Source organism: Haemaphysalis longicornis, unplaced genomic scaffold (assembly GCF_048455015.1).
Source record: "Haemaphysalis longicornis isolate Haplotype H1 unplaced genomic scaffold, Haemaphysalis longicornis Haplotype H1 scaffold_3, whole genome shotgun sequence".
In the NCBI taxonomy this organism is placed as follows: domain Eukaryota; kingdom Metazoa; phylum Arthropoda; class Arachnida; order Ixodida; family Ixodidae; genus Haemaphysalis; species Haemaphysalis longicornis.
This window is the reverse complement of record NW_027526335.1, coordinates 163011363-163023779: the sequence shown is the minus strand read 5'-3', so window position 1 is coordinate 163023779 and position 12417 is coordinate 163011363. Positions and strand designations below refer to the sequence as shown.

General features: G+C 50.0%; 1 protein-coding gene across 1 annotated transcript; it reads right to left on the bottom strand.

Moving 5' to 3' along the window:
* Positions 1–974: 974 nt before the first annotated feature.
* Positions 975–11835, bottom strand: LOC144173496 (uncharacterized). The gene is made up of 3 exons (XM_077701896.1): positions 11457–11835; positions 6039–6395; positions 975–2474 (listed from the first exon to the last, which is right to left on the bottom strand). Exons 1-3 carry the CDS (start codon positions 11704–11706, stop codon positions 2068–2070), a joined length of 1014 nt encoding a protein of 337 aa, XP_077558022.1. The 5' UTR covers positions 11707–11835; the 3' UTR covers positions 975–2067.
* Between the last annotated feature and the right edge of the window lie 582 nt (positions 11836–12417).

Here is a 12417-nt window from a genome sequence, read left to right as displayed (position 1 = left end):
AGCTTTACGAGGTGTCGTTGGAAGAGTTGATTGATTTATTGCAGGGTTTAACGCGCCGACGCAACGGAGACGATGAGGCACGCCGTAGTGGAGGGCTCCGGATTAATTTTGACCACCTGGAGATCCTTAACGTGCGCCGAAATCTCGTACACACAGGCTCGTTGGAAGAGTGTCGTATCTGATAAGGGTCTCTGATTTCGGTTTATGCTAGATTCTGCAGTCTACCTGTGTCATATGACGATGTTTCGAAGAAGAGTTTGGTCACGGACGCGGATTACTCTATAAGCCCATCTTTGCGCTTCTCGTGGAGGATAAATATAACAGATGAATCTTTGCGAGCGCTCACCTCGGGACAAGACGACCCAGCATTAAATTTGTCGTCGTGTGCTGACTACGGAGTGTAATTTTGCATTTATCCATCGTACTTCTTTGGTACAATGTTTGTGAAATTTATACCGCATTGGCTTGTTCATGGCACTGATCAATATCTGATATGTGATATTGGCAGGCGTAACTTGCGTGCTGTCTGGTATGAGTGCTCCGCTGGATTAAGTCGATTTACATCATAGTGTGTATGGCCGAAACATGACACTCGGAGGAAACACTGCTTACGGAGACACTACCACTAAATTTCAGGGCAGCGGAATTGCAATCAGCTGCATGCAAATGCTGGCTTCGGGACGCCGACCTGTGACACGCCCGGCGCTCATATAGATCTCACTAAGATTGCGTCATAAACATTTATACTCTCGTGAACACACCACGCTTGCAAACAGAGTGCCTGCTCTACGTTATTCGGTATTTCGAACGCGAAAAAACGGTAAATCGATGTCTTAACGAGCCCCAAAAGCAACGGCAACAGGGGGGAGCGGGCCGGGGACTCCCGCGCCTGCTTTCGAAACGAGCCGCTAGGGGGATTTCAGTGGCGCCCCTACAGGCCGCGCTCGAGGCGTATACGCGCCGTCGCGACCCCCTAGCCAATTTCCCGCAACTTTTCTATGACGTCAAGGAACCTTGTTTGTGCGATTGGTGGCCGCCTAACTGACCTGTCGCGACGACACATGACTGGACGTCTGTATTGGGGCCTCTAGTTCCATTTGACCGCATCACTTGAATGCTAATGTGCAGGTAACGCACTGAAAATTGCTTTATTGTTGGCCCGTATGACGTCATTCTTGCTCATAACACGTCACTGTGGCGCAAAATTTGAAAATTTTTAAATACTGGTTTTTTTTTCGTTAAAAACATCTTTTGTGGCTGTAATGGAGCTGAGTGAGATACTGAATTCTAGTTCTTTCAAATAAAAGTTGTATTTTCTCTTCATGGCTCCTTCAAACAAGGATAGCTCCATTTGTTTATTTCAACAAAACAATGTTTAACCACATTCCTGTCGACAGTTTATTTCGGAAGCCGAGACGTTCATGTCTCTCGTGTTCTTGAAGTGCCCCGGTGGAGCGCACAACATCTGAGCATAATTCGCAAGTGACAATACCTTCATTGCAAACAGTTAACTATTATAAAAAACCTAAATGAAGTGCCACGGAAAATACAAAACGTCTCAATTTTCTGGCACGACGTTACTGTTATGGAGAAATTTACGTTGCATAGTATTGTACTGGCAAAAAAGAAGGCATCTTCTGCTTATTTAAGTATTGTTTTATAGTTATTTGTAATTGAAAACGGGCGGACGCGACAACCTTAACTCCGCCAGTGTTTAGGCATTGAAGGAGAATGCACCGTCTAAAAATATGTGGCACTTATTTCGTGCGGGGCCTAGGTATAATTTTGTGAGAGAATTAGCGGAGTAGGAATCATATCGCATGGAGTAGAAATCATATCGCACGAATGGGAAGCTTTGCAATAGAATTAATGTATTAACATGGCCTGACACATTTCGGTACTATTCAAATGTCATGAAATGTGGTAAGATCACTAACTATTCTTACGCAAGCGAAACTTTCACAAATGCAGACTATTATCTAGCGGCACGTGCATGGTATACAAAACTGGCCGGCACCCGTGACATTGTCCGGCCCTCACAGCGGGCAATGGTCAGTGATGAAGTCCTCACGAGCGGTGCAGTCGAACACGGCGCCGAACTCGTGCATGTTGTGAAGCGGCAGAAGGCAGCGGGCGCGTGGCGTGAGCACCGGATCCGACAGCTTGTCGGCGTCGCACGAAAGCAGGCAGAAGCGGGCAAAGAACTCTGCCTGGGCCTGCGGCCACAGCTTGCGGAACTCCTCGGTATCGGACTGGCGGCCGAAGCTCGCCAGGAGGCCATTGTACGCGAGCCGCAGACCCATGGCGTGAAGGAACATGGCTCTCCACTGCAACTCCAGTTTCTGGCCCGCTGGACGGCGCAGCCGCAACCGGGTGTGCAGACTCTGCAGGCATGCGGCGCTGGCGTTGTACCGGCTCAACGCCCTTTTCGTCCACCAGGTGTGGCCAGCTAGACTGATTTCGTCCACCTGTTCCTGTGAGCAACAGAAGAAAATTTGGCCGTGTACCTGTTTACTTCGTTGCAGATGCAAACGAAAGGCGATAGCCTTCTGTCGCCCCTCCTACGTAACTTCTCTCTGTCCGTCTTATCTGCCCACCTCTCGGGCTGTTCAACACCTGTCTAGTTTTACCCATTACAGGATGGCAGAGTTCAATTTTTTTGCGTTCCCACGTATGGCGCACCATCTGTTTAGACTGTTGGAACGTAGTGCTAGTGCCACGAGCGCGAGGATTGGTCGTCAGCTCTGTAGTTTGTGGCTAAGAGATTACTTTAGGGGTTTTTACTTTCATCTCGCAAAAACCCAGCAAACATCTGCTTTGATTTAAACGAGCATTGGACGCACCAGTTATGCATTCACGTTCTTACTCAAATGGGCCTAATATTGTAATATTAACAAAGAAAGTTACGGAGCATGTTTCTGGCTTTATTATATTTAAAATGATTTGCCTATATAGACGTCTCGCTCAGGAATTCTGCCATCTTTTACCCGGCGGCTGAAGAAGTGTTTGCGTAGCTCAAGAAAGGCTATCGTCTTTAAAGTTTGCGATTCGATATATTGATTGGAACCGATGCCAAACGTAGCCCTACTGTTGTGTATGTACACCGACATCACCTGCATGTTGTTTACGGTGGACGTAGTTTTCCTACTATGGAAGTGTCGTAGCTACGTGGACCGCTTCTACCGTGACGATACCATCCGCGGTTTGCGCAGCGCAACCGCTCCTGTTGGCCAACCCACTTTTAGACGCGACCATTTGCAAGCGCAACGAACGCGATGCACGGATAAACTGGGGTTTCTCGGCACCCGTCGCCTCCTGACCCCGCGGTTGCAATATGTGGAGGCAAGTGCTGTCTGGTGTAATTTCCCAAGCGGCTGCCTCCCCTACTCTCTTACCTTCTTCGCTTAAGGTAAAACACAGCGGCGCACTCTGCCAGGCAGTGCCATCACATGCAGGTGTAACACAGCGCCCACTGTTTAGGTGTAACAAAGCGCCCACTGTTTCCAAACCATAGTACTGGAAATTTGTGAAGCGGGTACATTGCCTCTCAAAGCTCGCTATTCCTGGCCAATCCCTTAAGTATGTGCCACAAAGAATGGAGAAAGGACGTTTACTTTTGTTCTACGTAGGCGAGGTGCAGGGGAAACAGAGTTGGCAGAGCGCTGGGCTGCTACTCTGTAGCCCCGGGTTCGAATCCAGAGGTACCACGCGCGTTTTTATTCGCTGTTCACTGCATTGACCGGACAAGTACAACAACAATGGCACTTTTTCGCGGAATGGGCGCCAATGGCTTTCGAATTAAAATTGTATTTCATTAACGTATGTCACACGCCTCTCTTCATCTATTCTTGTGAATAGGAAAGATGAACTGAAGGTTTGGCGCACAAGCGTAGAAACTCTGGATGCACTTCCCAGTTACACAATCGATGTTTTATTGCCTGCGCTGGACCCCTTATTCACGGGAATGGCTATTGCAGTGTTCCTGATTATAACTGACACATTCCTAGCATATGTCTTTGAGCAACGGCTAATTCAGTGTTCCTTAGAAACGCTTTAACATCAATCGCAATGATCGCTATTAAGCGAAAATACCGATGTTTGTCAGCAAAGAACTTGCGCCGGAATGACACTTTTCTTGAAGATGTACTCTGATAAGACGTTGTGAAAAGTTTTCTCACCACTTTATTCATAAGCAGAGCAGCCGTGGGCGCGATCGCATCCGCTATCCCCGTGGCAATCAGTGCGCCAAGAGTTCCGTAGTTGAAATATGTGGGCACGCGCGTAGTTGCGTACAGGTAAGGATCCCGCTGGTGCGTTGTGGGCACCACCAACGCGTGAAGCAGTGGCGAGTAGGCGAGTTCGGAGCGCTCTTCGAGCGTCAGCAACACCCGGTAGTCGAGGATCGGGGGCTTGCGTATGCGGAGCTCGTGGTAACGGTGGGCCACATTTAGGTACAGCTCGACGAAGCCAGCGCGACCACCGGGCTCGTCAAGTCCCGCGAGGAGGAACGCGTAGTCAGCTTCATCCAAGCCGCCAGTGACGTTCATGCCTTTTACCTGCGGTTGATATTAGGCCATCACGCCCCGGCTACACTTACTGTATCTCTGTATACGCGCCCCTGGTGGGGCCAGGCAGAGTTACATAAGATGAATGCATTTTGACGTTGACCTAGCACGTATGTGTGCCCAGTAAACCTAGGAACAAAGGGCGCGTGAGGATGCACATAAATACCTAGATAGAGACGGGGCTCGAACACTCACCCATATGTGTCCAGAGGCGATCCTGAGTGCTAGTTTCTCGAGATTTGCTTCGGCAGTCCTACGATTCACGTCGGTAAGCCAGGTGAACAGGTCTAGTTCGTGGGCAGCCCTCTTTAGTTTTCTGTAAATGTCCTGGACAAAATGAGCGCTCTTGCCGATTTCAAGGTGTTGCGAGAGCAGCGATGGCCACAAGTGCCCGAGGCAATTCCGCGCCATTTCCAAACAGAATTGGGCTGTTGTTTTATCGTCGGCAGCAGCACGGCGCTTTGAGAGTTCCATGGAAAGAACCTCGGCGTCGATGTGAGCTGCCAGGTACACTGTAGCGATCGAAACACCGCCCTTGGCATTTATCTCCCTGAACGCCTGCCGGACTGAAGGGATGCCGGAACCGATGCCCATGTCCGATGGGTGGACAACGTACTCGTGCGCTGTTCGAAGCCTGTTGACCGCCTCAATCCAGTCTGCCATAGAGACACCCGGTACCAGGTCCCTCAGCAACTTTTCTAGCATTCCGAAGACCTCGGTTTCGTTCTGCCCCTGTTTTGCGGTAGAAAGGAGCGACTTTTCGACAAGCTTGTCGACAGCCAAGATTGTGTCGAGGTCTTCCATGCGGCCGTTAACGATTAATTCTATGGCGGCACTCAGTTCATCCCGGTCACCTTCTGTCGTCAGCTTTTGCAGCAGCGAGCTTCGGCGCGAGAAGCACAGAATGGGGTGGCCGTTCCTTGTGAACATCTCGACGGCCAAGATGGTGTGGATGCCAAAAAGCAACGACTTTTGTGCCAAGAGCGTCACGAGCTTCCTGAAGTCACCGGCTGCTCGGACTGTAGTCCAGTTGATGAGGACCCTTGCGGCGTCCAGCGTGGCCTGAATGCTCGGACTTGTCGTGTTGTTGGAAACGTAGATATGGCACTTCCGATAAAGTGGACTCAGAATGCGGATGGCATTCGAGCCCACAGGGTGATGAGGAGTCCCTGCATTTCGAAAGTCAGTGCTGCTCTTTTCAGCAAGTACTAATATCTTACAAATCGGCTCACGCGCGAAAGAGAAGCTAGGATTTGTTGTATCATTTCACCGATTTGTGGCACCATGAACGCGGGGCCGCTTAGTTTAAAACTATCCCTTACGTTTCACTTGGCTCAATTGTAGTGAATAATTTAGGTTTACGGAAAACACGTGTGCAAAACAGTGTCTAAAGGGTCAAAATGTAGTCTTGTCTCTGTCATCCAGTATACTGTGTTTGATGCGTCGGCAAGGGGCTGTTCAAGGCGCCCTTACCTCTGTGGTCCAGCTGTCGGAGCAGTGATTCGTTGATGGCGACGAGCGAAGCGAGGAAGCTGTCCCTGCGAAAGCTGCCGTTATGCGGGCCCCGTCGTAGCCACGAGTCGCAGACGTAGCCGTAGAAGTCTTGGCAAGCGTCCTCACTGGTGTTGAGCAGCTGTCGCAGATAATCGCGGGCTGCAGCGCACTCGGCCGTCACGCAATCCAGCGGCGACGCCTCGCGCTTAGCGTACAGCAGCACCACCAGGCCGGCCACCACCAGGGACACGATGAGCGCACTCAAGAACACCACGACACCGAACAGGCATTGCTGCGCCTCTTTGGTGATCTCGGACACAAAGTTCACGTTCAGAGCTGTGGGGACAGCGGCAATACGCAATGTTAGCGTTTTCAACAGGGTACGCTTGCGGAGAAAAAGCCACATGTAGCGCCGTGTCATAGAAAAGGCTAGGGTTTAGTTTTTATTATTGCGGTGATGAGATGTATGAATGCGCACTTGGTGTCCCTGATATCTCTGAAGTAACCCGAGAGGCCGAATACAGAATACATAATACCACTACAGATAGGCAACTTTTAAGCCAGTTCATGGGCCATGCCGAGGACAAGTGGAACGTGCCTCCCCAGCACATGACGGAACGCTCGCTAATGCGCGGCTCCTCTGGACGGGGCGTGAGATTTGCCTCTAGTGTATATTAGTGTGAAACTCTATGGATCAACTACGGTGTCGTCGTTGCAATCATGAGCGCTGTTATCATGATCTCAAAAGCTTTTTTGGTACATCAAAGGAGAAATACCCTCAAAGGTTTCTAGTGAATTTTATCGAGAGTTTGTCGTGTCTTTCTTTGCTCCGAATTTTTTTTTCATCCTTCCACCGTGGCTTTCCTATTCCATTTGTTCGTGGTTTAGTGGTAGTCATTTTCTTAAACGGGTAGTACACCTGTTCTTCATACTCATCACGGGTTATGCCTACTGGACTGCTATCTACGCATTGAGAAATTTCTCTCATGCAACCGAAGGTCATATCGCAATATCAGATTTCCCATCTCTACAACACCTTCACTAGTAGCATAAACGATTCCCATGGAAACCGTTTAGGTCAGGCGCATTCTTAGCCTCCAACGACTATTGATCTGAGCCCCAGCTACATAGCCAGAGGGCTGATCACATGTGATTTATTGGTGCTCGAGTCACTTAAATGGAGGATGGGAGAAGTTAAGGACAAAACCAGTACGCCCCTTTGTGTAGGTGCTTGTACGTTGAGCCTATGGGGTGTATATTCAGTGTTTTTAATGTAAACAGATTGAATGACCCACTGAGCGAATAAGGCAGCGCTGATTGTCTATGTCAATCCCCACCCTTATGAGCTGGAGTGACACGGCATTGTTTTCCTTGACTGATGGTTCCTACCTCAAGAGAAGAGTATCATTGGCACTAGTGAGAGGAAGAGAATGTCTGTCTTGGTGTATCGAGAATTTTTCACCACCCGATCCCAGTTGCATCTTGAGCCTGGCAATCAAGTAATCGAGGGGAGTTTTGAAATTCGAGTTCATCTTGTTTAATTGACTGAGAACGGCGTTAGCTTACATCTAAGCCATGTAATTTAAAATGTACACGTATTATATACGAAGGAAAACACACACACAGACCCTTGAAACAAATCGACATACGCCTTAGAAATGTGGGAAGTACAACCTCGGTAGGCAGACATTCGTGTTTCAAGTGACCTCGCAGTTCACGTCCTTCTATCGAGGCCTAATCACCGTGGCCCCTTCCGCGAGCTCACCAAAATGTCGGCGTCTTCTCTACGCAAGACAACAATATTTACGATTCGACTTCGAAAAAGGAAACAGTTGGCAGGTTTCGCAGGTAGCTAATATATCTGCTTCACGCGCGTCTCCGCCCTTTGCCCGCATAGCACGAGACAAGCTGGCCTTCCTAAAAGAAGATGATGTAGCCTAAAATGCGTTTCGCACAGCTGCGCTTCTCACCTCTTGTATACCATGGCCGGCGATCTTATAAAACGGAACCCAGCAACGCAAAACGTGCTAAACAAGAACGAAAGAATAGCTCTGCCGTGGTCTGCATTAATTATTGTAGTTACACAAACCAAACAGCATGTGTTCCGTCCAAGACGCTCTCAAAAACCCACTGCGTGCCTTTCCCGGGAAAGGTCCCTGACGGTAGATGCTGTACTCATTGAGATGTTCAAGGTGGAGGTGGTTCGAGGGCTTCGCGGCATTAGGGTGCAGGCCCATATGATCTGCACCAATTTGGCGGGCTCGAAAAAGACCCTGCCCATTGGTTGGGAAGAGTTCTATAGCACGTGGACACTCACAGTTGCAGGTGCAGTAACTATTGGACGCGAGGGCCACCACTGGAGAGGCCGGCGCTGCGATGGTTTTGACGTCACTTGTAGGATCCCGTTCCTACCTTGCTCGCCTTGCTGCGTTGTTGGCTTGCCGCGCGTGACATTTCATTTGGACGCGCTTTCTAAGTGCATTTCCGTGCTAATTTTCGGCGTTTGAAGTTCATTATCAGTGCGTGAAGCGTAGTTTGACCTCATGGGGACTTTATTACCGTGGCAGGCTGCCCGCAAACAACTTGAGCGTGGTGGTGTATGCAAACGTATATGCGACAGAACCCGGTGTAAGCGTGAGTTGCGGCTCGTTTCCCCGATCAACGTTTAGCTCGGCTACGACGATCACCGAGCTAAATTTGTAGATTTCGGTTGTCGTTCCCAAGAAATAGGTGAAGGAGGAAATCATGAAGTGTTTACTGCTCGCAGAAACGCTCCGCACACACGTTCGCCGTGCCTGCAGGCCGCCGGCGGCTCGAACCGACGTAGGTCGCGACAGCAACACCTTGCTGCTGCTTTTTAAAATCACACTGATCGCGAAAAGGAGGTCCACATTCGCGAAAGTGGATGTTAGTGTGGTGGAAAATTGTGCTGCGTAGTGTCATCAGCTGCGATTTTCAAGACGATGCTCAAATATCTGCCGCGATCTACGGCAACCGGCCGCGGATGTCGGGCCCCGCGCCGCCGGCCCGTTCGCGCACGGTGCGGCGAGCGGCCGAAGGGTGGCTACGGCGACCTGCCGCGGATGTCGGGCCCCGCGCCGCCGGCCCGTTCGCGCTCGATGCGGCGAGCGGCCGAAGGGCATACGGCGACCGACCGCGGATGTCGGGCCCCACGCCGCCGGCCCGTTCGCGCATGGTGCGGCGAGCGGCTGAAGGGTGGCGATACCTGCGCGCAAAAATCGGATGAGGCCGTGGCAGGTATCCTGATCATCGATGGCTTAAATGGCAGTCACCACGAATAGAAACTTCCCCTTACGAGAAAAGGGGTGACAGTGTGGTGAAAAGTTGTGTTAGGGACTGCCATTCGCGACTGTAACGATAGTGGCGATGAAATATCGGCCGCGACGCTAAGCCTAAAGTTCCCAACATCGGACTTCGCGCATCCGAAACCGGCGGCGAGTTAGCTGTTGGAGAAGACCTTCTTCCAAAACTCGCCGCGCGCAAGCATGTTGCTTTGGGTTTCACGAATTCTTGGGGGCCTCCAACGCTTGTTCCCCCATTCTTAAACTCCCCCCCACGACGTGTTTCGCCTCGTACGCAACCATGCCTTCTGTGAGCAATCGTGAGTTCTCGTACTTGATGCTAGAGAAAGGCGCAGGCTCATTGTAAAGAGACAAAATCCCGTGTTGCAGACGTCTTAATTAAAAATAAACATAGCCAAGTCTAAACCCGCGCGAAGGCGTTAAAAACTCGCGTTAATACCATTCGTACATTGCAGACAAGTTGTCGCGAAAAGTAAACATATCAGCAGTACAGAGTACTAGTGATCGTTAATCAAATCAGGGCATGAATATATAAAAAAAAACATTGGAGGGGAAATAGGCACTGCTTAAAGCAAAGTGCAGATCGTAGCAGCACTTTTAAGCGAAGCAATCCGCTCACCGGTCTCACGTAGCCATTCATTTACCACGCAATGCGCGCAGTACGTGTGGTAAGGTCGCAACTGAGCGGCACGTTTGTGTCGCTAATGCAAGGTCTATTTTCTTGCACACACAGTCTCGTACATGTCACGTCGCAAGTATTTCATAATGAATTAACAGCGTACTTTTCTCGGCACCAATTGCATCATCCTTGGCGTTACATGGCAGCGTACGAGCTGTCGGTGGCGATGGTAGCAACTACCCGTGGCGGTGTCGCCGGGAACAAGCGAGTCGATGATTGCTTGCCCGGATTATTCGGTCTGTAGACAGCTTTTTTCTGTGATCTGTATCAGAACTGCGATTATGGGGCCCACGGTGGCCACAACAAAAATCGTGCGGTCGCATAACCACAGGATATATGTTCTAGCAGACGAGGACATAACCCAGCATCCTACACGTGACGTCACGCGTAGGTGGCGCCACGGTATGTCCTCGGGGCCAATAACAGAGAAAAGGCTCCTAAACGTCTCATTCATCACGGATCTTAAATGAAACTTACTACGTGGCTGCCGCATAAGCACTAAACCACCCACGAGCCCCAATGTAAGCCCAGAGCTTTCAAATATACCACGCAGAAAAGTTGAAGTCATTATCATAATCATCATCAGCCTATCTACGCCCACTGCAAGGCAAAGGCCTCTCCCCTAGATCTAATTACCCCGGTCCTGTGCTAACTGCGACCAATATATCATCCCACACTTGTTGATCTCATACGCACACCTAACTTTCTACCGCCCCCTGACACCCCCCCCTCCCCCCGGGCCGCTGTTTTACCGCCCCCTGAAATCATTATACAGTGTAGAACTCAAAGAAGCGCCCAGCGGAGTTCAACCGGACCCTAGGGCGTTCACATTCAGTACTCACGAAAAGTGCTTAGATTTCCTGGAATTTTTTTTCGATATAATGAGTTCCAGGAAAAGAATACTGGCAGGGATTCGCGACGCGCTCAGTGTGTCTGTTGCCCTATGTGCGCATTGTAACCTTGAGCTTTTCGCTCAATTCCTGCTCTTTTCGGACTTCTAATTTAGCAAACTTTCTGCGGCTCAACTTCACAACAGGTAACCCAAATCAACGCCCCTTTAAATGCCAAACTAAACGCAACCCTGAATACGATCTCTGATGCTCCTCTAGTAATTACAATATTTGCAGTATAGGGAAATCCCATTGATAACTGTTGGCTGACCACGCCAAGAGTAGGGGCCAGATCAAGGGGAATGATGCTTCTACGTGAATAAATTATTGAAAAGTATTCCTCAGCAGAATGGTTGAATCTCACTGATAAGCATAGACTGAAGCCGGCTGCTTGACGACAGCTCGAACTTGCAAAAGTAGAACCGCCTCTCACGACCACACAACAAAACAAGCCGCTGTTCATTAATGTCGCTCCTGGTAACGGCGGATGTGAAACTAGACTCACGGAAGAAAGGAGACCACGGGACCCAGGATTCGTTGGCTCGACCGTCGTCGCGGGACCCTATGTGCATGAGGCTTCCGGCAGCCGATATCGGCCTGCTCTCCAAGTCCCCGTCCTTGTAGTATCCTTTCCGCAGACTGAAGCGACGACTCAACCGTGGCGCTGGAAACGACGGTACAGGAGCGGGAGGGGTGGCCTGTCCGTCCTTTCCCGACGTCGCCGCGTTGCCTGGTGGAACCCGACCCGTGTCCATGCCCGTGGATGTGGCCGTCGCTGTTGGAGGGACTGGCTCCTCTCGGGTGTCTGTCTGGCCTGAGGGTGATGCTTTTGTCGCTGCTTCCAGGAAAGCCAGGTCGTTGTCGATGTCCTTCTCGGAAACCGATTTTCCCCTGCACCGACATGCGTATATTGCCGCTCAAAGCGTTATTACTAACTTGGAATCGTTAACAGCCAGGATCAGTGCTCGCTACCAAATAGCGGACTGTTCTATGGGACGACTGGAATTTGGTCGTAGTAAACCTTTAATGTGCAATCACAGTATCTCTTTAAGCGGGAAATGTTTATACATGTTGTCGTTTAATCCTCTTGGTAACGCCCACAATAGGAGGAGCTCCGTAGCGCTGGGTCAATGATTAATTTGGACCCATGAAGGTTATTTTATGTGTGACCCGAAACCCCCTACGCACGGCATTTATTTGTCGCCCCTTTCTGACACGACTTCTTCATAAAGAGCAACAATCTGGATGGAAAGAATTTTATGCTGAACCTTTGAGTCAATCACAGCTTAAAAAATGACCAGTGCTTACGTGTCACTTTGAGTCCGGAAATTCTAGGAATAAACGTGGAATAATTGTGCGACCGCGGACACGTACTAGTTGCTGTACACAGCGCAGCACACGACGGTGAAGATAACGTTCTCTGCAGTATACGTCGACTTTACCCCACGTCACATTCGGAATAAATA

Excerpts from the sequence above, each read along its gene's own strand:
- LOC144173496 (XM_077701896.1), bottom strand. The coding sequence starts at position 11,706 with ATGGACACGGGTCGGGTTCCACCAGGCAACGCGGCGACGTCGGGAAAG. Across the intron at positions 6,396-11,456 it reads CCCGTGGTCTCCTTTCTTCC|CTCTGAACGTGAACTTTGTG; the intron begins GTGAGTCTAGTT and ends CTGTCCCCACAG. Across the intron at positions 2,475-6,038 it reads CCGACAGCTGGACCACAGAG|GAACAGGTGGACGAAATCAG; the intron begins GTAAGGGCGCCT and ends TGTTGCTCACAG.